General features: G+C 44.5%; 2 protein-coding genes across 5 annotated transcripts in view; both read right to left on the bottom strand.

The window, feature by feature from the left end:
- Positions 1 to 10,251, bottom strand: part of AASDH (aminoadipate-semialdehyde dehydrogenase) — a 93,014-nt gene extending 82,763 nt beyond the window's left edge. For all 3 annotated transcript variants that reach the window (XM_089777870.1, XM_089777871.1, XM_089777868.1), the window contains exons 1-3: positions 10,111 to 10,251; positions 7,420 to 7,602; positions 5,702 to 5,955 (exon numbers count right to left, since the gene is read on the bottom strand). In XM_089777870.1, coding sequence (XP_089633996.1) covers positions 5,702 to 5,931 — 230 coding nt within the window. In that variant the 5' untranslated portion in view covers positions 5,932 to 5,955; positions 7,420 to 7,602; positions 10,111 to 10,251. The remainder of the gene's footprint in view (positions 1 to 5,701; positions 5,956 to 7,419; positions 7,603 to 10,110) is intronic.
- Positions 10,252 to 17,253: 7,002 nt separating this feature from the next.
- The window catches only part of PPAT (phosphoribosyl pyrophosphate amidotransferase), an 81,125-nt gene continuing 73,591 nt past the window's right edge, over positions 17,254 to 24,787 (bottom strand). For both annotated transcript variants that reach the window (XM_089777876.1, XM_075930381.2), the window contains exons 9-11: positions 24,224 to 24,445; positions 22,592 to 22,712; positions 17,254 to 17,757 (exon numbers count right to left, since the gene is read on the bottom strand). In XM_089777876.1, coding sequence (XP_089634002.1) covers positions 17,585 to 17,757; positions 22,592 to 22,712; positions 24,224 to 24,445 — 516 coding nt within the window. In that variant the 3' untranslated portion in view covers positions 17,254 to 17,584. The remainder of the gene's footprint in view (positions 17,758 to 22,591; positions 22,713 to 24,223; positions 24,446 to 24,787) is intronic.

Here is a 24,787-nt window from a genome sequence, read left to right on the forward strand (position 1 = left end):
CCGCTCCTGGGGAGCTGCATACTACAGTGCTGTGTGAGGGCTGTTGCTAGCCTGCTCCCTGGGCTGCTGACCCCACACCTGGGGAGGAAACTTTGCTGCCGCAATAAAGCTGCCTCCCTGGGAGCAGGACCAATCACGGACTGCTGCCAGCCCTGCTCCTGAAGAGGCTTCGCTGCAGGCTCTGCAGCCAGCTCCCGGGAAGCCAGCATGTAACCTGCGGTTGGGTGGGGAGCAGGCTGATCCACCATGGACAGGACTGCTCCAGTGGGCCCCCTGAGGTTGAAGCAGTCCTTTGCCCAGTGTGGGTAGAGAGCTGCTCAAGTCCCTACTGGTAACCCTTTTACATTCCTACTTAAATAAACCAAATCAGCATCCTTGGCTTTTTGTCTTTATCAAAAACTCCTGAGTGTCCAGATAAATAAAGCTGATCATGTATTAGTCAGGTTTATTAAATTCTGCTGAGGTTTCATTTTTGCAAAACACACTATTACCATTTGGCTTTCTCTTACAAATTAATTTTACACTAAAGCTATGTCTATACTGTAGCCTTCTTGCGGAAAAGCATATGCAAATAAAACACGGCGTGGGATACTGCTGCGCTTCATTTGCATAAGTAATGAGCAGCCACTTTTGCACAAGAGGCTTTGCACAAAAACGAGCAGTGTAGACAGCTCTTTTGCACAAAAACTCCCTCTTGTGCAAAAGCTGTTCTTCCTCATGGGAGAATGGCTCTTGCACAAGAGGGAGGTTTTGCACAAAAAGGAGCCATCTACACTGCTCGTTTTTGCGCAAAAGCAGCTGCTCATTACTTATGCAAATTAAGCATGGCGATATTCCACACCATGCTTCATTTGCATATGCTTTTCCGCAAGAAGACTACAGTATAGCTATAGCCCTTGTGTTTTGTTTAGCCATACAAGGGATACCTAGTGTAAAACACTACATCTCCAAAACCAGCCAAACTGGAGAGAAAAGAAGCATACAGAGCCGCAGTTACTCGAATGACTTGAGAAAAACAGTTAAAATATTGTTTTAACTTAAGTGTTTTTTTTTCCATCAGTGACGTTGAGTATGTGCAGTAGAAAGTACACACTCATTGGTCAAAGAACTTACAAATTATTCTGGTGAAACTAGTGGAACCTTTAAGCACTTGTAATTCAGTGTATATATGTGGCACAAAGCACTGACGATTGACACGTGCTTCATACATTGGTCATATGTTAATAAAATGTTATGGTTGTGAGACACTTAAAATAGAGACTAGGAAATGCAAAAGTTAAGATTCCAGCAGTACCATGAATTTAGTCATGTTGAACACCCCAAATGTTTGATTTATACAGATTAGGCCTGGAAGAATGCAATTTTCTTACGATTTTGACAGATGTCTTTTTGTATGTATTTTTATATTATTGATTTAAATGTTTACAATTACACAAAATTATAGGTTTTAAGCATTTTTAAAATGTATCTATATTTTGACAGTTGTAAAAAATTATGGGGCAACAGTAAAACTATTGAATGACAAATGTTAAGATTCAACAACTTAAAACTTTATAAATGGTTAAAACACAAACTGCCAATAACAATGTCAAAATACAAAATAAACTTATATCCATATACCATACAGGTTAAAATTAATTCACTAGTACATTTGTAAGCTAGTTTAATTCTATTTGTTCCCAAGCAACATTTTTCTTACTTTGCCCATCTGTAAATTTGACAGTGATCTATGGAAATATTGTATTTTTTTTAAATATATGCAGTGAAATTAATGTTTACTGACATCTACAGGTTCTGTCATAAGAACATAAGAACGGCCGTACTGGGTCAGACCAAAGGTCCAACTAGCCCAGTAGCCTGTCTACTGACAGTGGCCAGTACCAGGTGCCCCAGAGAGGGTGGACTGAAGACAATGATCAAGCGATTTGTCTCCTGCCATCCCTCTCCAGCCTCTGACAGACAGAGGACAAGGACACCATTTTATCCCCTGGCTAATAGCCTTTTATGGACCTAACCTCCATGAAATTATCTAGCTTCTCTTTAAACTCTATTATAGTCCTAGCCTTCACAGCCTCCTCTGGCAAGGAGTTCCACAGGTTGACTACACGCTGTGTGTAGAAGAACTTTCTTTTATTAGTTTTAAACCCGCTCCCCATTAATTTCATTTGGTGTCCTCTAGTTCTTCTATTTAGGGAACTAACAAATAACTTTTCTTTATCGGCCCTCTCCACACCACTCATGATTTTACAGACCTCTATCATGTCCCCCCTCAGTCTCCTCTTTTCTAAACTGAAAAGTCCCAGTCGCTTTGACCTCTCCTCATATGGGACCCGTTCCAAACCCCTAATCATTTTAGTTGCCCTTTTCTGAACCCTTTCCAAAGCCAAAATATCTTTTTTGAGGTGAGGAGACCACATCTGTATGCAGTATTCAAGATGTGGGCGTACCATAGTTTTATACAGGGGCAGTAAGATATTCTGGGTCCTATTTTCTATCCTTTTCCTAATAATTTCTAGCATCCTATTTGCCTTTTTGACTGCCGCTGCACACTGTGTGGAAGTTTTCAGAGAACTGCCCATGATAACTCCAAAATCTCTTTCCTGATTTGTCGTAGCCAAATTAGCCCCCATCATACTGTACGTATAGTTGGGGTTATTTCTCCCGATATGCATTACTTTACACTTATCCACATTAAATTTCATTTGCCATTTTGTTGCCCAATCACTCAGTTTGGTGAGATCTTCTTGGAGTCCCTCACAGTCTGTCTGTCTTGACTATCCTAAACAGTTTGGTATCATCTGCAAACTTTACTACCTCACTGCTTCCCCTTTCTCCAGATCATTTATGAATAAGTTGAAAAGGATTGGTCCCAGGACTGACCCTTGGGGTACACCACTAGTTACCCCTCTCCAGTCTGAAAATTTACCATTTATTCCTACCCTTTGTTTCCTGTCTTTTACCCAGTTCTCAATCCAAGAAAGGACCTTCCCTCTTATCTCATGGCCATGTAATTTACACAAGAGCCTTTGGTGAGGGAACTTGTCAAAGGCTTTCTGAAAATCCAAGTATACTATATCTACTGGATCCCCCTTGTCCGCATGTTTGTTAACCCCTTCAAAGAACTCTAACAGATTAGTAAGACAGGATTTCCCTTTACAGAAGCCATGTTGACTTTTGTCCAACAAATTACGTTCTTCTACATCCGTGGTCCCCAACCCGGTGCCTGCGGGCGCCATGGCACCCACCGGGCCCTTTACATCCGCCCGCGGAGCAATCTGGGCTGGCCCCGCCCCCGGGAGTGCGGCAGGTGCCAGCCCCGGGTGCGTGGCCGGCCCCGGGTGCGCCGCGCATGCCGGTGCCGACCCTGACCCTCACCCCCAGGTGCGCAGCGCGTGTTCTGGCCCTGGCCTCCGCACATGCCCTTGCCAGCCCTGGCGCCGGCCTTGGCCCTGCCCCCGGGGGCACCGTGCGTGCCCTTGCCGGCCCTGGCGCCGGCCTTGGCCCCGCCCCCGAGGGAGCCGCGCCAGCCCTAGCCCTGGCCCCAGTGGCGCCGCACGGAACCTGGGCAGCCTCTGCCCGGGATCACAGCACATGCCGGTGCTGACCTTGGGCATGCGGCGCATGCTTGGCCCCGCCCCCAGTCACGTGGCCTGTGAGCGGCCCCGCCCCCATATGCACAGCACATGAGCGGCCCTGCCCCCAAGGCGCCCGGCAGCCCCAAAACGTTGGGGACCACTGTTCTACATGCTTCACAATTTTATTCTTTACTATTGTTTCTACTAATTTGCCCGGTACTGAATTTAGACTTATCGGTCTAATTGCCAGGATCGCCTCTAGAGCCCTTTTTAAATATTGGTGTCACGTTGGCTACCTTCCAGTCATTAGGTATGGAAGCCGATTTAAAGGATAGGTTACAAACCACAGATAATAGCTCAGCAATTTCCCATTTGAGTTCTTTTAGAACCCTTGGATGAATGCCATCCGGTCCCGGAGATTTGTTAACATTTAGTTTTTCTATTTGTTCCAAAGCCTCCTCTAATGACACTTCAATCCGGGACAAATGTACTAGATCTAGACAAATGTACTAGATTTACCAGCATTGCTCGGTTCGTTAACTCAATACATTTTTGTTTTTCTTCATTTAAATCATTACTCTGGGGTGGGACTGGGGATGAGGGGTTTAGTTTGCAGACTGCCCCAGGGAGAGAGGACTACTTCAGCCCTCTGTCTCTGCAGCAGCTAAAGGTCAGGTGAGAAGCATGTCTCCATGGTTGCTGCAGCTCCAACTGGAACAGTTGGGGGAGGGGTGCATATTCCCCCAGCTAGGGCAGGTCCAGGTTTGTCTGCTTCCTGCATTCCCCAGCCAGACTGAGGAATGGAGCAAAATTGTGCACTTCCCCTCACTCCCTAACAAAGGGGAACAGCCAGCAATGTTTCCATACGAATGGGGGATGAAGGGAAGTTGCAGCCCTCCCATGCTCCCTAACGGGCACCTGAGAGATGGGAGGCTGGGGCAATCCCGGACAGGGGGAGGCACATCTCCAGACAGCCCCTTTTCACTTTCCTGGTGATTCTGTCTTTGTTCTGTATGGTTTCAAAGCATCACTGTACACATTGCGAGGGCAGGGGGCCTCAGCCCTCCCTGCCCCTGCACAGCCAATGCCTTACCCTGCTTTAAGTTACAATAAGAGAGCTATGTACCAAATTTGGTGGTCCTCCTCTTTTTAGGAGGATTTCTAGAACAAACGGACAGACAGATTCACTCAAATATATAGTAGATATGGTAATATTTTAAACTAAGTTAACTAGAAAACAAGGGAACAGAAAACAGTGCTCGTGCAATACTGCTGAACTGAGTAGCGATGAAGCCTCAACTTTTTAAATTTCCTCACTATGTGTTACTTTCATCATGAGTCCTTACAGCTGAAGTTGTTAACATTTTAAGCATACTATTTTGAATCAGGATACAGCCAAATTAGATGGTTTTAAAGCCTGAAACTAATTTCAGACTTAGCCCTAATTGTGAATTAGGACTTTTGTATGGGTTGGAAAAAAAAGGGGAGGGGAGAAATGGGTGTTAGTTAAACCTATGTTCAGTTATCTGGGGAAAACAAAAACAAAAACCACATCCCCGGCATGTAAATCAGAACTATATGTTTATGTCTACAGATATAAATTTAAACAAACATGCGCTGCATATTCATGGATGGCTCTATAGATATGTACTGGTACAGGGAAGATTCACTAACAAAGCTATTGGAACTTTTAAGAGAGTCACACAACAAAGCGCTCTGGAATTTCTTCCAGAAACACTCCTCCCCCTCACATACAACTCCCACGGATTTACCAGTACAATAATAAGGATGTAGAACAACATTTCACACAATTCAGCTAAACCAATTTTATAAAATCAGTTAAAATGGGTCTCTCTGTGTTTCTCAAACTATTTATCATTATGTGCGGTGCCCAACCAGGTATTATATAGGCTGCATCCAATACTATTGTATCTATCACATGGGCTGCAACTCTGTGCTGATTGGGCTGCATGTAGCCCGCTGGCCAAAGGTTTGGAACCACTGGTTTAGCTACTAACCCTCTACTGGTTTTGAAGGTTTTTTTCTGTTTTGTTTTGTTTTTTAAATCAACAGTTTCTTTAGTGTAGAGACAACAAGAGGTAAAAGATAAATATTCAAAATATTACCCTAAAATCCAAGATGGTGAATTTATTCCAGGATAGCAGTAAAGGCCGATTTCAACCCTTCCTTTGTGATCACAGTAGTTTTGCAGGAAAACTGTTAATTCTGTGGCAAGACTAATAACCTCCTTGTAAGTGTAGAAAACTGGAGATTTATCATTACATTCATCAAAACATACTGCTTTTCTATCAGAATACAGGCTGGCTGCCTGATGCACCATGTCCTGAAGAGTCATTTTAAGTGCATAATCTTCAATTCCCTTAAATAGATAAAAAGATGATAATGCATTCTGATTAATATTATGAATATAAAAGACAGTTTAGTCAAGTGAAAAAAAATCCCAAGAAACAACATAGACATTGTTCAAAAGCAATTTAAAGGGCAGTGCCCAATTAAAGATAATTTAAAAACGAACAGTCCTATGGCACATTAGAAACTAACAAAAATATATATAGTATCTTGAGCTTTCATGGGTAAAACCCACGTCATCGGATATTTAAAAACAAGCTACTCATATTACAAACATTAATCTGAATTTTAAGTCTTTTTAAATTTACCATTTGCTATTTTTGTTGACTGCTTACTTTTAAAACTAGATTTTAAAAGTCCATTCGATTTCCACTTGCAGGTTCTTATGCTTTACTATAGGGGTCATCAACCAGTAGATCGGGATCTACTGGTAGATCTTGGAGTATCTGACAGGTGATCTTGACCGGTATGGCCAGAAGGCTCTCAAGTGCCAGATCTTCAGCACTGCCATGCTGCTCCTGCCCTCTGCTTTGGAGATGTCCTGCCACCCCCAGGAATCTCCTGCTTGTTGTGCAGGGCACCGGAAAAAGAGTAGGGAGCTCTGATGTAAGGGTGCCCCTCTGTCCACGCTGTACCCCATCTACAGAGTGGGAGGGATAGAGTTTTCTGACTGCTTCTGGGAGTGGTGAAGGGCCAGGTTAGGGCTGAGCCTGCCTTAGCCCCCTGCAGCACCACCACCAAGTAGCCACCTGTGGTAAGCGGTGCCCCGCTGGAGCCTGCACTCCGAACCCCAGCCCCGGCCCTGAAACTCTCCTGCCCCCCAAACCACTGCCCTACCCCTAAGTCCCCCTGCACCCAAACTCCCTCCCACAGCCTGCACCCAAATCCCCTCTTACACCTCAACTCCCTACCCCAGGCTCAGCTCAGAGCCCCTCCCACACTCCAAATCCTTTAGCCCAAGACCACAGCCTGCATCCCCAACTCAACCCTCTGCCCCCAGTCTGATAAAAGTGAGGATTGGGGAGGATGGAGTGAGCAGGGGCAGGGTCTCAAAGAAGGGGCAGGAAGGAGATAGGGCAACTGTATTTGGGTTTGAGATAGATCCTAGTTTGCACTTAAATGCAAAAAGGTGATCTCATGCTTGAAAAGGTTGGAGACCACTGCTCTAATACAATAATAAGACTGTAAATGCTGGAGGAAAATATTTTGCCTTTGATGGGTGAAGGAAAGTACTTTCCACAGAATCTGTTGTTTAAAAGGAAACACTTAACTAAACAACAGTTTTGTAAATTCTTGTGTTTATAAAACTTTTATTTTGTATTCTTCAAAGATAAAATGAAATGCTTGTTTTAAAGAAATAACATTTAAAGATTCCAGTCTTGCCACTGAATTCAATGGATTTCTTCAGAATATGTTTACACATAAATATCACAAATACACACAATCTAATTATAAATTAGTTTCTCCTTTTTACCTGGCAAGAAGAGTTCAATGTTCTGTGTTTCTCCAACTATTTCAGTAACTTGTCTTCCTCCCCATTCCTCAAATAAATAATTACCACATTTGTATGACAAGTCCATTATTTACAGTGTGAGCTCTTACGGATAAGAGCCTGACTTTTGTGTGTTCTCTATGTAGAAATGTATGCGTACAGGTACTGTAAAACAAAACAATGAAAGATAGCTAAAGAACAAAGAACCCAGTTGTCGGCATTGATTAGGGACCAGATTAGAGATTGCCTTATCTATGCAAGCATTGCATATAAGTAAGATGAGCAGATTTTGACTTTAAGTATTAGTGATGTCTACTGTTACAGAACAAACACAGTTCTTATTAAATCAATCCCATGCATCAAGGGATGAGGAGACCACAGTTTTTAGAGAGATAAATTTAAGGCCATTTAAAGAAAACTGAAGTAAAAATAAATTAAAAAAAACAACAACAGAAAAGTGATTTCAAAGCCAAATCTCATAGATTTTTATATATAAAGGGATGTAATTATGTAGCCGGTTACATGATTAACTGCTAAGCTGAAGCTTATCAGTTAATGCTATTGGCTACACACGCCGTCCCCACTGCAAGTAAATGTTTTAGGGGGCTGACTGGCAGCCTAGCTCAGTCTCCGGCTCATGCGCAGTCCTGGGAGCTACACCCAGGTTCTGCAGGAAAAAGTATTTTTGGAGCAGGTGGATGTAGCTCCCAGGACACAGCAAGAGCCTGGAAAAGGGAGGCTAAATGCCCGCCAGCCCTTAACATACTTTTTCCTGCAAAGCTGCAGTGGGGGTAGCTTCCGGGACCTGGTGTGATCTGGGACTGAACTAGCCTGCCTGTCGATCGGCTTTTAAAGTGCTTCCAATGCATAGCTGCAATGGGGGTAGTTGTAGGGACATGACATGAGCTGGGACTGAGTGCTTGCAGTGCTAACCCTTACTGATTAATTGTGTAGTTGACAAATTTTGTAGACTACATAATTAACGAATTGCACACCTTAATGTCCTTAATATATATAATTTATTTACTGTTATGAGGGCTACATAGATTCTACTTCCAATCATTTAACAATACATAAAATCCATTCTTTTTAATAACAAATGCCCATGTGTTCAATGTCATCAAGCTGAAATTGTGCAGGAGCTTGAAGGAAACAGACAAGAAAACTTGAATTGATACAATATGATTAAGTAACTGATGGAGTTTTCTTGTAGACTGTAATTCCTCTCCCAAGCTATTTACACTGACTGTAAACAAATATCCACCACAAAACATTACATAAAGATAATTGTCTTTCTCTCATTAAAATAAGTGGCATAGTGTTGTGGACTTCAAGGGAGCAGAAATAGATGTTAGAAGAGAGGTCTGACATTTACTAAAGGAAGACAGACCTAACTTTCTCTGTCATACCCAGGCATTGTCACATATGGTCAGAGAAATATTACTGAAGCACATCAGGCTGTGCACTGACTTGGGCTACTTATCACCAATAAAACGTCACTTAAAAATATATCTAAGTGTTCTCTTACCCATGTTGATAAAATGTTAAGCCTAGTCTTACAAATTATACCTATGATCACTAAAACTGAAAGAGCTTTCTATTAAGTTTACTGAGGAAAGTGTTTCTAGTTCTTCAAGTTTATTTGTGAAATTTAGGGATGTTAAATTTAGATTAATTAGGTAATGGACTAGTCGATGCAATTTTCATCAACTATTTGATTATTTGATAAGGGCGCCTCTGACTTTTAAGTGTAGTAACAGCCCCAAGGCTCTTGCTACACTTGAAAGCCAAAAGCGCTGCAGAGAGCTCAGGGCCAGAGGGGGACTCAAGTCAGCAAGGTGCAGGGCAGTGGGCACCCGATCTGGCCCTGGGTTCCAAGTAGCTCTGCCTCTTTGAAGTACCCCTCTTTCTAATAGAGGCAGCAAGGCAGTGGGGGAGGGGGAGAAGAGAAAAGCCACTAGTGTGTTAAAATATTTGATAATTTGTTTATCGGATAGTCGACTCCTTGTTCACATTGCTATATTTAACTACTTAAATTTATGACACAATCAGCATTACATCAAAAATATACTGTAGACATTAGAAACACAGTTGGAATTTCACTGACACTGATGCATTTCCAGAAGCAAAAACTGTTGACTTATTTATTCCATTTACCGACAGAAATCAAAACGACTGGCAACGTGGTTAACGGATGTCCAGCTCCACCCCCAGCACGGGCCGGGCCTGGCTGGCAACAGAGCAAGGCGCGCTGCGGACCGTAGTCTCCCCGGGGGGCACCTCACATCAAACCAAACGCTGCAGGCTCCCAGCAGACGGGAGCCACTAGGCGGAGGAGGCCGCGCTTCCCGCCGGGCCACTCGCTGCCCAGCGCCACAGACCCTCGTCCTCAGGGCAGAGCCGCCCCTCGCAGCGAGGCTCGGGCCGCCGCCTCTCTCCCTAGCGCGCTTTAATCCCCCCGCCAGACGAGTTAGGACCCAGGGCCCTGTGGCCCGCGGCTCCTCTGGCCTAGGCGGGGCAGCTCCGCAGCGACACACGCCGGGCGGGGGGGGCACCTGCGCCCGGGGAGCCAAGCGAGCGCGCTCCGGCGAGAGCGGCTGGTTCCACCCCTCAGCCCCGGCAGAGCTTTAGCCGCGCGCCCGCCAGAGAGCAGCGACCGAATCTCGCACCCACCTGCGCTCGCCGCACGGCGCCACAAACGGCACAGCAGCCAAGAGCCGCCCCCAGGCTCGCCGGGACAGCAGCAATACGCTACATGGCATTGGCTGATTCTTCCCCTTTTCCGATCGATTTCTGCTAGGCAACTTCGGATTGGCCGAGCTCCATCAGCGCAGCAGTGTTCCGATTGGATAGTAGCGACAGCGTTTTGATTGGATGCTGAGCATCTCGCGGGCAGAAACAGGCGTTAGGGTCGGAGTGTTTCTTTCGCCAGCAGCTGGCGGCGTGTCCTGCAGGAGCGGAGATCCGGCGGGGTGGAGACTAGAACAAGGCAGCCTCTTCCCCTCCCCCTTCCCCAGACTTAGCTGTTTTGGAGCGGGGGAGAGACAGTTTAGTCATGGGGGGGGGGGTCAGGGGTCTGCTTTCGAACCAGTCCCGTAGTTGAGCTTTTTGTTCAGGGAACAAATTGAGAGAATAGAAATGTCCGGTATTTCCTAAATAAGAGGGAATGTAGAGCGTGATATGATGTCAAGTGTGTCTGGTATTTTCGTTGAAGCCAGCTGGCAACCCTATGTCACGTGACTTGCACCCTCCCCACTGGTGGGGCACCAGCTGTTGTCAGGGAAGGCCTCTGACACCCTCTGTGTAAACTAGGGATATGAGATATTATGTAACCACATCAAATAGCCTTTGGTGGTGGAGCTAGCAGCCACTGCACTTAGGATTACCCGGTAGACCCTCCCCCCCCCCCCCAAAAAAAATACCAGACGCACATGATCATGGCCGGGATGGGGGGAGGGACCGGCCGAGAGGGGTGGTGGGGGTGGCTGGGAGGAAGGGGGACAGGAGGCTGGGAGCCACTGCCCCTGCCCAGCTTCTGCACTCAACCAGAGGCTCCCAGCCAGGAGGTGGAGTTGGTGCTGGGAGCCTCTGGTCACATACAGAAGCCAGGCAGAGGGAGTGGCTGGGAGTCCCAGCCACTGCCCCTACCCCACCCCACCCAGCTTTTGTACACAACCAGCGCCAATCGCGGCCCACCTCCCACTCGCCCCCACCAGGCTTCCATCTGGCATGCAGCTGGAAATTCAGAAAATACGGACATTACACATGTCTGGTATTTTCTGAGTTTTTCTACTGGACAGAAGGCGCAAATACCAGACTGCCCGGTAGAAAACCAGACACCTGGCAAACCTAACTGCACTCCCAGGGTACATCTACAGTGCAACATTATTTTGAGATAGCTATTTTGGGTTACGTGGGTATCCCCCATCTTCACAGCAAGCCTGTTACTTCTCATAGAATGAGGTTTACAGGGACATTGGAATAGCGAGCCAGAAGTAAGGGAAGTTTCGGAATAGTTTTTTTAAATAGCTTATTTCATTATTTATTTCAAAATATCATTGAGATAAGATATGCAATTTGAAATACACAATTCACGTATCTTATTTCGAGCTACAGTGCTGTGTAGATGCATCCCTGTGACCTCCTGTCGTTCCTCACTGCTTCCTTCTATATATACACCCCTAACATATGAGGGGGCAGGGTAGCATGGGATGGTACCAGTCATTTCTCCCCCTTCCATTTTTGGGATGCTATTGTTTGATTCTGTAAGAGGGGCTTGCTACCCACTTCTTGGTGAGATATTCACATGCATAGAGTTCCTCACTCTATATGGAGACCTGGGCTTGGTGAGGAAAAATGTAAAGGCCTACTCTTTCTCTCATTAAAGTTTGAAGAATCTTACCTTGAACTTTTAGTAGGAGACGACTCTGGACCTAATTCAAATGCTTGAGACACATAACTGAGTGTTCTGTCTAAAGTCTCAGACTTCATTTTAAGAATGCTTAAAGTGAATCTCCCCTCTCCCCCCCTTTTTTTAAACACGCTTTGCTGAATTGAGGCATTAGTTCTGGAGGTGTCTCTCACACAACTAATAATTGAATTAAAAAGTCTAGGTTTAATCACATCACTCTAGCTCACAACTATATCATTTACAAAAGGAGGGAAGGACGAGAGACTTTCTAAACGTGTATTTTTCTCTTTTGTAAAACAGTATTCACAAGCAACCTTAACACCATTATGCAGCGCAGAACATTAAAAAGTCTAAGTTTTTTTTATATGTATGTCAGAAACTTAAGAGATAGTAAAGCATTTTAAAAATGTGTAAGTGCGCAATAGTTTTGTGATAGGTGCTCATAATAGCTGTTAATTCAGAAGTATATATTGGGTAATCTGTAACTAATTAAAAATACAATGTATTTTGACACTTCATAACCAATGTAAGTGTTATTTATAACTCACTCATTTCGGGACAAAAATGTTCAGTAATGCACACAGTACTTCTGTAAAGCAGTAGATTAACAGTTGGAAATGCAACAGTGTATTTTTCATTCCTCCACCCTTTTGCAGTTTTTACAGAATTCTATTGACATATCATTCTGCTTACAAGATAAACACAATGTTATTCTTTTAATTCTACCTGCAAGACCTATATATAAAAACACATTAACTCACTTCAGAGTTTTTAAGGATCTATACTAAAATAAAATAGATGAATGGAGAAAGTTAGCAACTTTGCAATACAGGTCTAATCATACCTTCCAGGTATGTAAATATCACAATTAATTTTCCCTATCCTATCCCAAATGAAATCTACTACAGGTTATACCTCCCTAAACTCCAGCAGGATCGCAGCTGTTGCTGAACATGAAAGCCCTGGGGCAGGAGGGCCAGCAGCTGAAAGCCCCACAAAAAGTGAGGCTGGTGTTAGCAGGCCAGGTGCTCAGCAGGCCAGTGACAGTAGTGGGGCCTTGGTAGTAGGACAGGAGCAGCCCAGGCATGCCAGCCCAGCAGTGGGGTTGTGCTGCAGCAGCCCGAATGGGACTGCGTGCCAGCCTGGCTGTGGGGACAGAGCCGCAGCAGCCTGTCTGGCAGGAAAGCCAGGTCTCAGCAGCCCTGGAGAGGAAGCCCACCAGGGGCTGTGGCAGGTTGGCAGCCAGATTGGGGCCAGGTGCTGGCTGGCAGCAGGACTGGTGCTATGGCAGTGGGGCCAGAGCTGCATGCTGCTGTGCTGGCAGCAGGGCTGGGGCAGCCGTGTTGCCCGGCTGGCAGCAGGGCCAAAGGAGCAAGCGGTGGGGAGGCAGGCTGAAGGGGTTGGAGGAAGGGGATATTCCCTGGTCCAGCAAATTCCCTTATCCGGGACTGCTCAGGTCCCAAGGGTGCTGGATCAGTGAGGTCCAACCTGTAAAAGCAATTATGCTAGGTTTCAATATTCTTAAATGATGAAGGTATCAAATTACATGTGTTTTTTGTTTAGTATTTCCCAGTCTTCTGTTTTTAAGGTCACTGCAACAAAGGTAGCGTTCATGGAATATGGACAGATAGTAAATATTATCATCATCATCCATCATCAGCAACCATGGGCTCAATGCCGTTGGTGTCTGATGCCTCCCTCACTATTTCCTTCAATATTTCCCTGTCCAGTGCAGAGTGGCTTAGTTTCTATAGACTAGCTCCACACCAATCTACAATATATCATCTACCCATTCTCTGTGGGGTCTGCCTCTTCTATTCGGACCATCCATTATGCCAAATACCAGGGTCTTAACTTTTTGCTCATTGTTCATTCTACAGATATGCCCGAGTAGATGTAACTTTCGTTGTATAACCTTCTGCAGTAGGTTCTCTTTTGGCTGTATCTTCCTATATAATTCCTCATTTGTGACCTTCTGCATCCATCCTATTCTGAGGATCTTTCTACAACAGCTCCTCTCGAACGCCAGTATCCTTCTCTTTGAATCTTTCGTTATCACCCATGTGTCATATCCATACAACATGCTACTAAATACACACGTTTTCAAGATGCTCAGCTTCGTTCCTAAGCTAATCACTTTACTTGTCCAGATTTTATCCATCGCCTTCAAACTCACTCTTGCTTTCACTATTCTAGTCGCTATTTCCTTCTTACAGTCTAGATCATACGTCATGTTGCTCCCCAAATATGTGAACTTCTCTACGTTCTCTAGTTTGATCCCATCTACACTGATCTTCCTTCCTATTTCCTTATCTCCAAATACCATTGTCTTCGTTTTATCGATATTCATAATCAGTCCATACTGCTTCCCTTCCTCATTTAGCACCTGCACTGTTCTCAGAAGCTTCTCTTAGTCTTCCTGATGATAACTATATCATCCGCAAATCTCAAGGTGTTAATTCTCATCCCATGCACCGATATCCCTTCTACTTCTTCCTTGATCTTGTCCATCTCTCTCTAGGTGCGTGATGAAGATACTTGGTGATATCGGATCTCCTTATCTCATACCTCTACTCGTTCTAAACCAACTTCCCAACTTTCCGAATAGCGTGGAAAGAAGGGAGGGCACCTAAGGAATGTACAAGATCTATGCTAGTGACAATACACAAGAAAGGAAGCACGTTGGTGTGCAAAAACTATAGAATGATTGCTTTAATGAGTCATCTAGGCAAGATGCTGATGATACTGATGAAGAGATTGAGATTGCAGATAGAAGAACATCTAGCAGATGAGCAAGTGGGATTCAGGAAAGATAGAAGTACCGTACAGCAGATATTGGCACTAAGATTGATAGCAGAGAAAGCTCAGCGAAAGAACAAGAACATCTATAACTGCTTCGTCAATTTTCAGAAGGCATTTGACAGTACAGATCAGAAAGTGACTTGGGCGGTATTGGAGTTGTATGGAGTAGATAGACTGACAGTAAATAAGATACACAATTTGATGATGAAGGCCATTCAACATAAACAAAACTAAATAAATACACCTTAGGCACATTTACCGTTATTTACAATATTCCATATAGTACTAGATGAGAATTGTTTGGAAAGCTATTTAACTCTTTAGAATTTGGCATTTTCTTTTTATTTAAAAAAGCAAACTTCACATTTTTCCTTTGCATGAATACAGTTAGAAATTACTCTCAGCCGCGCTGAACACCATGCCATCCAGAGTCTCAAAATCAACCTGGACATTATAATCAAACCAGCTGACAAAGGGGGTGCTGTGGTCATTATGAATAAGGCTGACTATAACCAGAAGGCAATCAGACAACTCTCCAACACCACATTTTACAAACCTCTCTCCTCTGATCCCACCTTGGAATACCAAAAGAAACTACACTGTCTCCTTAAAAGCCTCCCTACAGCTACTCGGGAACAAATCCACACAAACACCTTCTGACCCCCGACCAGGATTGTTCTATCTGCTTCCCAAGATCCATAGACCTGGACACCCCAGATGTCCCATCATCTCTGGTATTGGTACGCTCACTACTGGTCTATCTAGCTATGTAGACTCTCTTCTCAAACCCTACTCAACCAACACCCCCAGCTATCTCCGAAACCCTACTGACTTCCTAAGGAAACTACAAAACATCGATAACCTCCTCAATAACACCACCGTTGCCACCATGGATGTAGAAGCTCTATACACCAACATCCCACATGAAGACGGATTACAAGCAATTAGAAACACTATCCCAGAGGACACCACTGCCAACCTGATAGCAGACCTATGTAACTTTGTTCTCACCCACAATTATTTCCAGTTTGAGAACAACTTATACCTCCAGATCAGCGGCACAGCCATAGGTACACGCATGGCCCCACAGTATGCTAATATCTTCATGGCTGACCTAGAACAACGTTTCCTCAACTCCCATCCCCTTTTACCCTTTCTCTACTTACGCTACATTGATGACATCTTTATGATCTGGACGCATGGCCAAGAAACACTGGAGACATTCCACCGAGATTTCAACAACCTACACCCCACCATCAACCTTAGCTTGGACCATTCTACACAAGAGATCCATTTCCTGGACACCACAGTACAAATCAACAATGGAAAATTAGACACCACTCTCTATAGAAAACCCACTGACTCATACAGTTACTTACATGCTTCCAGCTCCCATCCAGAACAAACCATACGATCTATCATCAATAGCCAAGCCCTTCGATACAACCGCATCTGCTCTAATCCCACTGACAGACACCAGAAACTTCGGGATCTCTACCAAGCATTTATAAACCTTAACTACCCACCTGGAGAAATAAAAAAGCAAATTGAAAGAGCCAGACGAATACCTAGAAACCATCTACTTCAAGACAGACCCAAGAAAACCAACAATAGAACACCACTTGTCATCACCTCCACCTCCAACTTAAACCTGTCCAACACATTATCAATAAACTACAGCCTATACTGGAACAGGATACCAAACTCCAAGAGGCTCTGGGAGACAGACCCATAGCCTCCTATAGACAACCACCTAACCTCAAGATGATTCTTACCAACAACCACAGGACATACCACACTAATACCAACCCTGGTACCTTCCCTTGCAACAAACCCCGTTGCCAGCTTTGTCCACATATTCACTCTGCTGATACCATTATTGGACCTAACCAAGTGAGTTATAAGATCAAGAACACATATTCCTGCGCATCCAGAAAGATAATTTATGGTATCATGTGCCGAAAGTGTCCGTCTGCTATGTACATTGGACAAACGTCTCAGACACTTCACCAAAGGATCAATGCCCACAAAACAGATATTAGACAGGATCACAAAGAAAAAATAGTTTCTTGCCATTTCAACCAGAAAGGACATTGTCTCAACGACTTAATTACCTGCATCCTGCTTCAAAAGCCTTTTAAAACTGCACTTGAAAGGGAATTCTCTGAACTGTTATTCATGCTAAAATTCGACATTTTGCGTGGGGGTCTCAACAAAGCCTCTAGTTATCTTACCCATTACAAAGATAGCTTCCCCAGTTATCACCTCTAATATCATTAACTCACAGACATTTAACTTTCTCCCCCCCGTCGCATCCCCCTTCTGTTCTGAAATTTTATTTGTCCTTTTCATATGTGGTTTTTTTTTTTAAATCCTTTGGTATATATGGTTGTTACTATTTTCTTCCACTATTTGATCTGAGGAAGTGGGTCTGGCCCACGAAAGCTCATCATCTAATAAGCCATCTTGTTAGTCTTTAAAGTGCTACATAGTCCTGTATTTTGCTTCTGTATGATCCATGAGCTATATCCTAAATCAGTTTTTAAATACTCAACACATTTTGTGAATAAGTCTAAAAAGAACATCCAACTTCCTTAACAATATAACCAAAAACACAAATTTATTTGGACTGTTCAGTAAACCAAAAAACTGGGAGGTTTTCAAATTACATCCATGAGAAAAAGAAAAAAACATCTAAATAATAAAAGGCACTATTGTGCATTTTTTAATATTTTATTTATCTAGGTACTTACATTATAAGTTTATCATCATACACTTTATAGAAAGTCTGCAAAGACATTTTAGAAACAACAATTAAACATCTCTAGCTTTAGGTGGCTTGCTAAATGTAAAATGATGCTATCCAATGTTAGGTACAACATACACATCAATTCAAAAAACTACATTCAGCAGTGGTACTTGGGCATTAAAAAGTCACCAGTCAAGCTCTACTGGGTATTCTCCAGTAAGACATGCTGTACAATGGCCAATCTTTCCAATATGAGACTTAGTTTTAAGGCTGTTTTGATTTTCTTGCCTCGCTTTGATGCTATCTTGCACAGATGATACCAACCCTTCCACAGAAAGATAAACCACGCTGTCTGCTCCTAGGGGAAATAAAAATAAGAAAATGAAATATTAAAAGCTGCACTAGTATAAAACAAAATACAGCGAAAGCTTTATCATCTGGCACTCTGTTAACTAGCATTGCCCTCAGCCAGAATACCACTGTGTCTTCAGGTGCATGCGCCTGACTTATGCCTGTCCAGTTGGCCACTGCGGCTTCTGACAGCCAGCACTGCCAGCTGATGTCATCAGTAGGCGCATCCTTCCCTCTCAGCCTGCCCGGAGCTGCTAGGAACCAAATATGCCAGTAGGGGGTGGAGGCAGAACAATAAGGTTTGTTATCCAGCATATTCAATTAACAGCAACCCCCATTCCCCATGAGTGCCTAAATACAAAACTTTCATTGTAAAAGGATCTTGAACATGTAGTCACATTATTAGATAGGTTCCTTCTATATGGGACACCTCCCCTGCAAGGAAAAACCCATAGAATGGATTGTCTTTTCCATATTATACTGAACTGTAGTGGGGTCCCTTGTCAGCAAGACAGGAAGGGATGGTTCTGGTATGGAAAAGACTGAACCACGTTACTCATTTTGTTAAAATGGAAACTAAATCCAGCTGTTCATTAAGACTCTGAGCTCACTTCTATTTCAGGAGACAAATGTGCTACCATTCTACACTCTCCTTAGAAGCGGCCACATGTGTAGCTGTTTCAAGCTGTCTTTGTTCCATGACTTTTGTTCTTGCTGTACATGGACTATAATGCAGTAAGTGGTTCACAAATGCTTTATGGCTAGGCAATAATTTTTGATGGGGAAGCCACTGCAATAATTTTGTAAGTGGTCAAGGATCACACTCTTCTATAATATTAACGGTAGAGGTGTGGCATCTGGGATGGAGGTTGGGTGCAGAAGGGAGCTTGAGGTAAGGGATTGGGACACAGGATTTTAGAGGTGGTATGGGTGCAGGAGGAAGGGCAGAGGATTTGGGTTGGGGGATAAAGGGGCTGGGGTGCCAGAGGTGCAGGTGTGGGGCTTCTCCAGCCAGTCCAGGCCAAGCCCACCATACTGCACTATGGGCAGGGGTTTGGGGCAGCCCCTGCTGGTTAACTGGTTACCCTGGTAAGCATGCACGTACGGTGCAGGCTTGCCAGGTAACTGGTTAACCCTTTACATTGTATCACTTTTGTTAGTTCCAATATTGTGAATGGATATTAAAGTATGATCCTCCAGAAAATTAACAATACTTGTGCCATCACAATTAATGCTCTGAGGGAAAAAGGATTATTAAAAGGTTGACTGCATTGCTCCTTCTGTGGTTTGGTTTCAACTGCTCTGTGTGATTCTATGCCTCTCCTCCTCTACCACCTAAGCATTGTGCCAGAGTTTTTTCCCCCCCTCTGTTTTAACTCTGCAACTCTGTTCCTCAGTTGCTCTGTAACATCTAGCAACCAGATACGCTTTATCAAGTTTCTCTTGTTTTGTAATAAAAATCACTCCTTTTAAGCTGAGGATTTGATTCTTGTGTCCTGGAAGGTCTGTCTGTGTATCTGCATGCCTCTGAGTGAGGGGTCAGCAACCAGCGAATGCAGCTTGTTTTTCCTCTCTTCCTTTTTTTAAGCGCTTTTGGGGCAAGAGAGCTTGGGGTATCCTTGGGAGTGATGTCAAGTGTTCACCCCCAGTTTTAGGGGAAAAGCACTTGATGGTGGCAGCAGGTCCCCAAAATCTGTGTATTCTGATTCTTGGGGATAAGTTTTTGTAACCAGTGTCTGTAGAAGCAAGATTCTGAAGCTCTCTTGCGGGCCCTCACCTTCTGCACTCGGAGTGCCAGAGTGGGGAACAACCCTGACAGAAGGCCACTCCAAGATTTTGGCAAAGCTGCATTCTACGCAGGGGGCATGGGGTCTGGTATGCGGGTGGAGTGTAGAAGGGAGCTTGGCATAGAGCACTGGGGTGAAGGAGGTGGGGTGGGGTCTAAGAGGGAGTTTAGGTGAAGGAGGGGGGTTATGATTTGGGGCAGGGGCTTGCAGGGTCCAAGAGGGAGTATGGGCAGAGCCGTCGTTAGGATTTATGGTGCCCTACGCAGGATTATTAAACTGGTGCCCCTATGCCTAGGTTTGTCAAGCAAAAAAAAAAAAAAGGAACCCACCAATACATTAAAATCACGTTCCTCCCCAAGACCTCACTCCTTTGAGGCCACATCCTCTCTGTTCCTCTCCATAACTTGCTATCCCAGCCATTATAGACTCTCACTTGGTTGAGAGACGAGGTGCAGGCTCTGGGGTCGGAATTAGGGATCTGGGTGTGGGAAGGAGAAGAGGATGTTGGCTCGGGGAGGAGGTCCAGGCTGGGGAGTGTTGGGCTCAGGTGGAAGGTTGGGGTGCTGAGCAAGCCACAGGCTTGTGGATATGAGGGTGCAGGAGTTTGTGTTGGATATGTGCGGGGCTCAGGGCAAGGAAGTTGTGAGTATGATGGGCTCAGGACACACATTTGCCATGTGGGGAAGATGCAGGAATGTTGTGGCAGAAGACTGAGGATGTAAGAGGCTCAGGACTGGGGGTTTCAGTGTATGATAGGCTGATTTGGGGTCAGGTGGTGCAGGGGTGTTATGATGCTGCAGTGAGATGGGGATTTGGCCCCAGTTAGGGGTATGTTGGCCAGGCTTCATTTTTAAATAAAATATTATGTCAAACTCAAAAGGTTTTAGCACTGTCTTTATATAGGAGAGGGGCTGGGAACCTGTTTTGAGTCAAGGGTCACTGACCCACAGAAAAGTCAGTTGGGGCTACACAAGTGAGATGCAAAAAAAAAAAAAAACCACACACACCCCCACCCACCCCAAGCCTCATTAATGCAGTTCCAAGGATGCTGGCACAGCTGGCAGGGTGCTGGAGCCAGGAGCAGGGTGGTGCTGGTGACAGTGTTGGTGGGGGCAAAGGACAGAGGCAGCTGGGTCCAGTTCCTGGCAATCCTGCAGCACCTCTGGGAAATATGCAACTGCACTCGCCCCTCCCCAAACAGCTAGCGTGCAAGCTGCCTGAGTAGCAGGGGCTGTTGCACCCCAACAACTTACCTCAATGATGCCATCCTGCGAGGAGGGGGGAGGGCATGGGGAGTCCCGGGAAATCGAAGCTCTGTCCCCCCGGGAGGAGTCATCAGCACAGCACTGTCACTCTCGTAAGCCCCGTAATCTCTTCCAGCTCCCTCCTGAGTTCTGCACCCTCTACCTCCTGCCCTGACTCCTGCTCCCCCACCTCCCTACCCTGAGCCCCCCCCATCAGACCCTGTGCCCTGAATCCACCCCTCCTGCCCTCAATCACCTTCTGCCATGAGCTGCCCTCACAAACCTTCCAGCCCCATGCCCACATATCTTAACTCCTACCCCTTACCAAGAGTCCCCCATATCTCTGCCCTGACTCCAGCCCTGCAACCTTATACTCCAAACCTAACGCCCCGCACCAAACCCTGTGCCCTCAACCCCCTACCTCCTGCCTTCCTGGACAGCCAGTTCTCTCCCATTTCCCCTCCTGATCTTCCCCAGCCAGCGCCCCTGCACCGCCCCCAGCTCTGCTTCCCGCCAGCCCATTCCTCTTCCTGATTTCCCCTGGCCAGCACCGCTGCACCCCCCCTCCACCAGCCTCGCAGCCCCCCAGCTTTGCTTCCTGCCCACCCACGATCAAGTGGGTCTGTTTTTTTTTGGGGGGGGGGGGGAGGTTCTACTTGGTAACCCTACCAGCAGCAGCATCCACGTGAACAGCTCAAACCAGCTGAGAGGGTTCTCCCCTCTCAGTTGTTCTGCAGCATTTAAACACACCGTGCAGGCACTCCCTCGGCCCCACACAGTGCCCGGACTGGCACCGGGGAATTTAAAGTGCCAGTGCCAGTCCCTCCCCTTCCTAGAGACCCCAGCAGCCAATGCCTTCCCTCATACTGTGCTGCAGGCTGAGGCTCTCTCTAGGACCCAGCAGCCCTGCTGTTGTCTGCTCACTGCTTCCTGTTTCTGCGGGCAGAGTGGTGCCCCAGAAATACTGTGGTGCCTACGCAACTGCTTATTCTGCGTATGCCTAAGGACGGCCCTGAGTATGGGAGAGGATTCTGGCCTTGGGAGGGTGGGGTTGTAGGAGGGTGCGCAGAGTGTGGGAAGGAGTTGTGACCTGGACGAGGTGGGGAAGAGGATACAGAGGATTTGGGTAGTGACTTGTGGCAGGGAGTTGAAGGGAGAGAAGAGCTGCAGTGCCAGAGGCAGGCTCCTGCTGGGAGGCACTTACCTAGGTGGCTCCTAGTCAGCAGTCTTGTTGCAAATATATGCTCTAGCTCTAGCAAATATTGCTTAAAGTTCTAAAATATATTGCATGTATTTTATTCATTTATACCTAAGTTTTAAAATGAAATACCTTCAGTTCAAGAAAAATATTTACACAAAAATCTACAATTTGAGTGTTACGGAAAACCAGCAATTGTTTATAAATTAAGCACAATAAAAAAGTTTTGCTAAATTTTTATCACTACTCCATATTTTTCAATCCATCTTCCTAAAGTTTTGCCTGCCCAGTAGTTATTCTGGGAAGCTTGGCAAGAATCAAAACTGGAACTTTAAAAATATAGTATTTTAAAAGTGTGTATGTAGTTTACTTTTTAAAAGTCATTTGAAAGTTCTATACATTTAAAGGAGGAAGAACTATCAACTGCGTCACACAAAACAGAGCTAGTATTAATGTGATCTGGTGTAGGTGATCTAATGAAAAATTCATTAGAAGCTCAGTTCTTTTTTTTTTTTTTTTTAAAGTCAGTTTTTCCCACTGAAAAGTTTTGATCGTGACTATTCCTCATAACAGAAAACTTTTTTAAAAAAGGAATATAATTGTAGCATTTACCTATGTATTTTGCAAGGTCATGAAATTCAGGTCTGTTGGCAATGAGTTCTTCTTTTGTTGGAATATTTATTCCCATGTAACAAGGAAATCTTATGGGAGGTGAAGCCACACGGATGTGCACCTGAAGGAAAACAGTTTCAATAATACATTATCGATTAAAGCTTTTATCTTGATAAAAGTCATTGCTGTTACTTAATGTTATAATCAAACATGAAAGCCCCAATCCTGTAAGATGATCAGCACAGATAAAGACCGGTCTCTACTTGGAGCCCCACTCTGCATGCATATAAGGATCCTCTGTGCACATCACATTGCAGGATCAGTGTCCAGACTCCAAAAGAAGGATATCGGTAAAGAGATTTAAAAGTAACATTAAAAGCTTTTAAAATGGCTCTTCATTTTACAATAAAACAATTTTGTCTTTGCAACTTTTCTATTAAACACAGATTTTATTTAAAGTTGTGAGTAATCCAATTGAAATTTAATGGGGATACTTATGGTTATAAAAATAAGCACACGTGTAAATGGTCACAGGCTCTGTGTCTAGTTTGTGTTTACTGACAGCTTTGGTTATTCAGAGCACATTTGCTTTTGTGACACAAACTAGCACATTGATTCATATATGAAACAGAAAGTTAAACTAGAAGCAATATTTTCCTTGAGATTTAGGACAAGTGCCTATTTACCTAAGAAGTAGGGTTAAAAACAATACCACAGCAGTGATACAAGAGGTAGAAAGATACAGCAGCCACACTGATTGATTTTTAGATAAAACTTTCTTGATTTGTCAATTACATTTTAAGCCATGTCTACATTACCATTTTTGTTGGTATAACTTATGTAGCTCAGGGGTGTGGAAAAAACACACCACCTTCCACGCAATAGAAGTTACACCAACAGAAGCATTTGGTAGACAGCACTATGTTGGCAGGAGAGTGGCCACGAGTGATCTTACAGCAGAGCAGCTACATCAGTAAAGCTGTGCCACTGTAAGCGTGCTGATGTAGACACACCTGTAGTTTAAAATAGGGAACGTTATCCCTTTTTTTACTCCTTCTTGCATTCAAGTTTTTCTAATGCAGATTTCCCTAAGATCAAGGAATCACACAAGAAATTTTTGTACCCAGTTATCTTTGTACTTATTATTGCATATTTGCTTTATGTTTTTACTAGCTTTCTTCCTACCACACCTACTAAATGCACTAAGAAAGTGTTTCTCAACTTTTTTTTTTAATAAAGTAGCCCTTTAAAAAATAAAATAAATAAATAATAATAATTAAAGTACCCCCAATATCTACAGTTTTCAGACACACACATTTTTTCCCCACCATTGCAACACATTTGTTTAAACAACTTAATCGTAGCCGGGCAGGCAATGAATATTTTGGGTGTAAAAAGTACAAAAATAATAAAGGTCTGTAAAACTCAAAACAAGAATTCAATTTTCTCCAAATTTCAGTGGTGTTGACATACCCCCCCAGACTTCTTGAGTACCCCTAAGGGTACTCTTACCACTGGTTGAGAAACACTGCACTAAGGGAAACATTCTGAAGTGCAAATTAAACACTCTATCGCGTGTTTATTCCAAATTTCCTTGTACATTTGCGTTTTAGCTGATGAAAGTGACCGTACCTCCTTAGCACCAGATTCCCTGAGCAACTTTATTATGGGAGATATTGTATTGCCTCGCACAATAGAGTCATCAATTAGCACAACTCTTTTGCCTTTAAAGTTGTCAGATAGGACTCCAAATTTTTTTGCCACTCCAAGCTGTCTTAACCGCATATTTGGTTGAATAAAAGTTCTTCCGACATATCGATTTTTACAGAGTACTTCAACGTATGGCAGCCCACACTACAAGGAAGAGAGAGTTACACACACAGTTAAATAAAATAGATACAGTAAACTTCTGATAATCTGGCACCTTTAGGACCCAGGGGGTGCCAGATTATCAAATATGCCAGACTATCAGAAGGGGGGGGGCTATGAGGGGTCTGGGGTGGGGGGATGGGGGGGCGGTGCTGCAGGACCAGGGCGGTGCTGCGGGACCAACTCGGCAGAACCCCAGCTGCTCTGCCCCGGGCGTCCCCAAGTCAGCCGCTGCTGAAACAGACCAGTGGCTGACTTGGGGAAGCCCGGGGCAGAGCAGCTCCAACTGTCCGGCTGGCCGGATAACTTCCGGGTTCCAGGTGGTGC

Source organism: Pelodiscus sinensis, chromosome 4 (assembly GCF_052426305.1).
Source record: "Pelodiscus sinensis isolate ZL-2025 chromosome 4, ASM5242630v1, whole genome shotgun sequence".
NCBI lineage: Eukaryota > Metazoa > Chordata > Testudines > Trionychidae > Pelodiscus > Pelodiscus sinensis.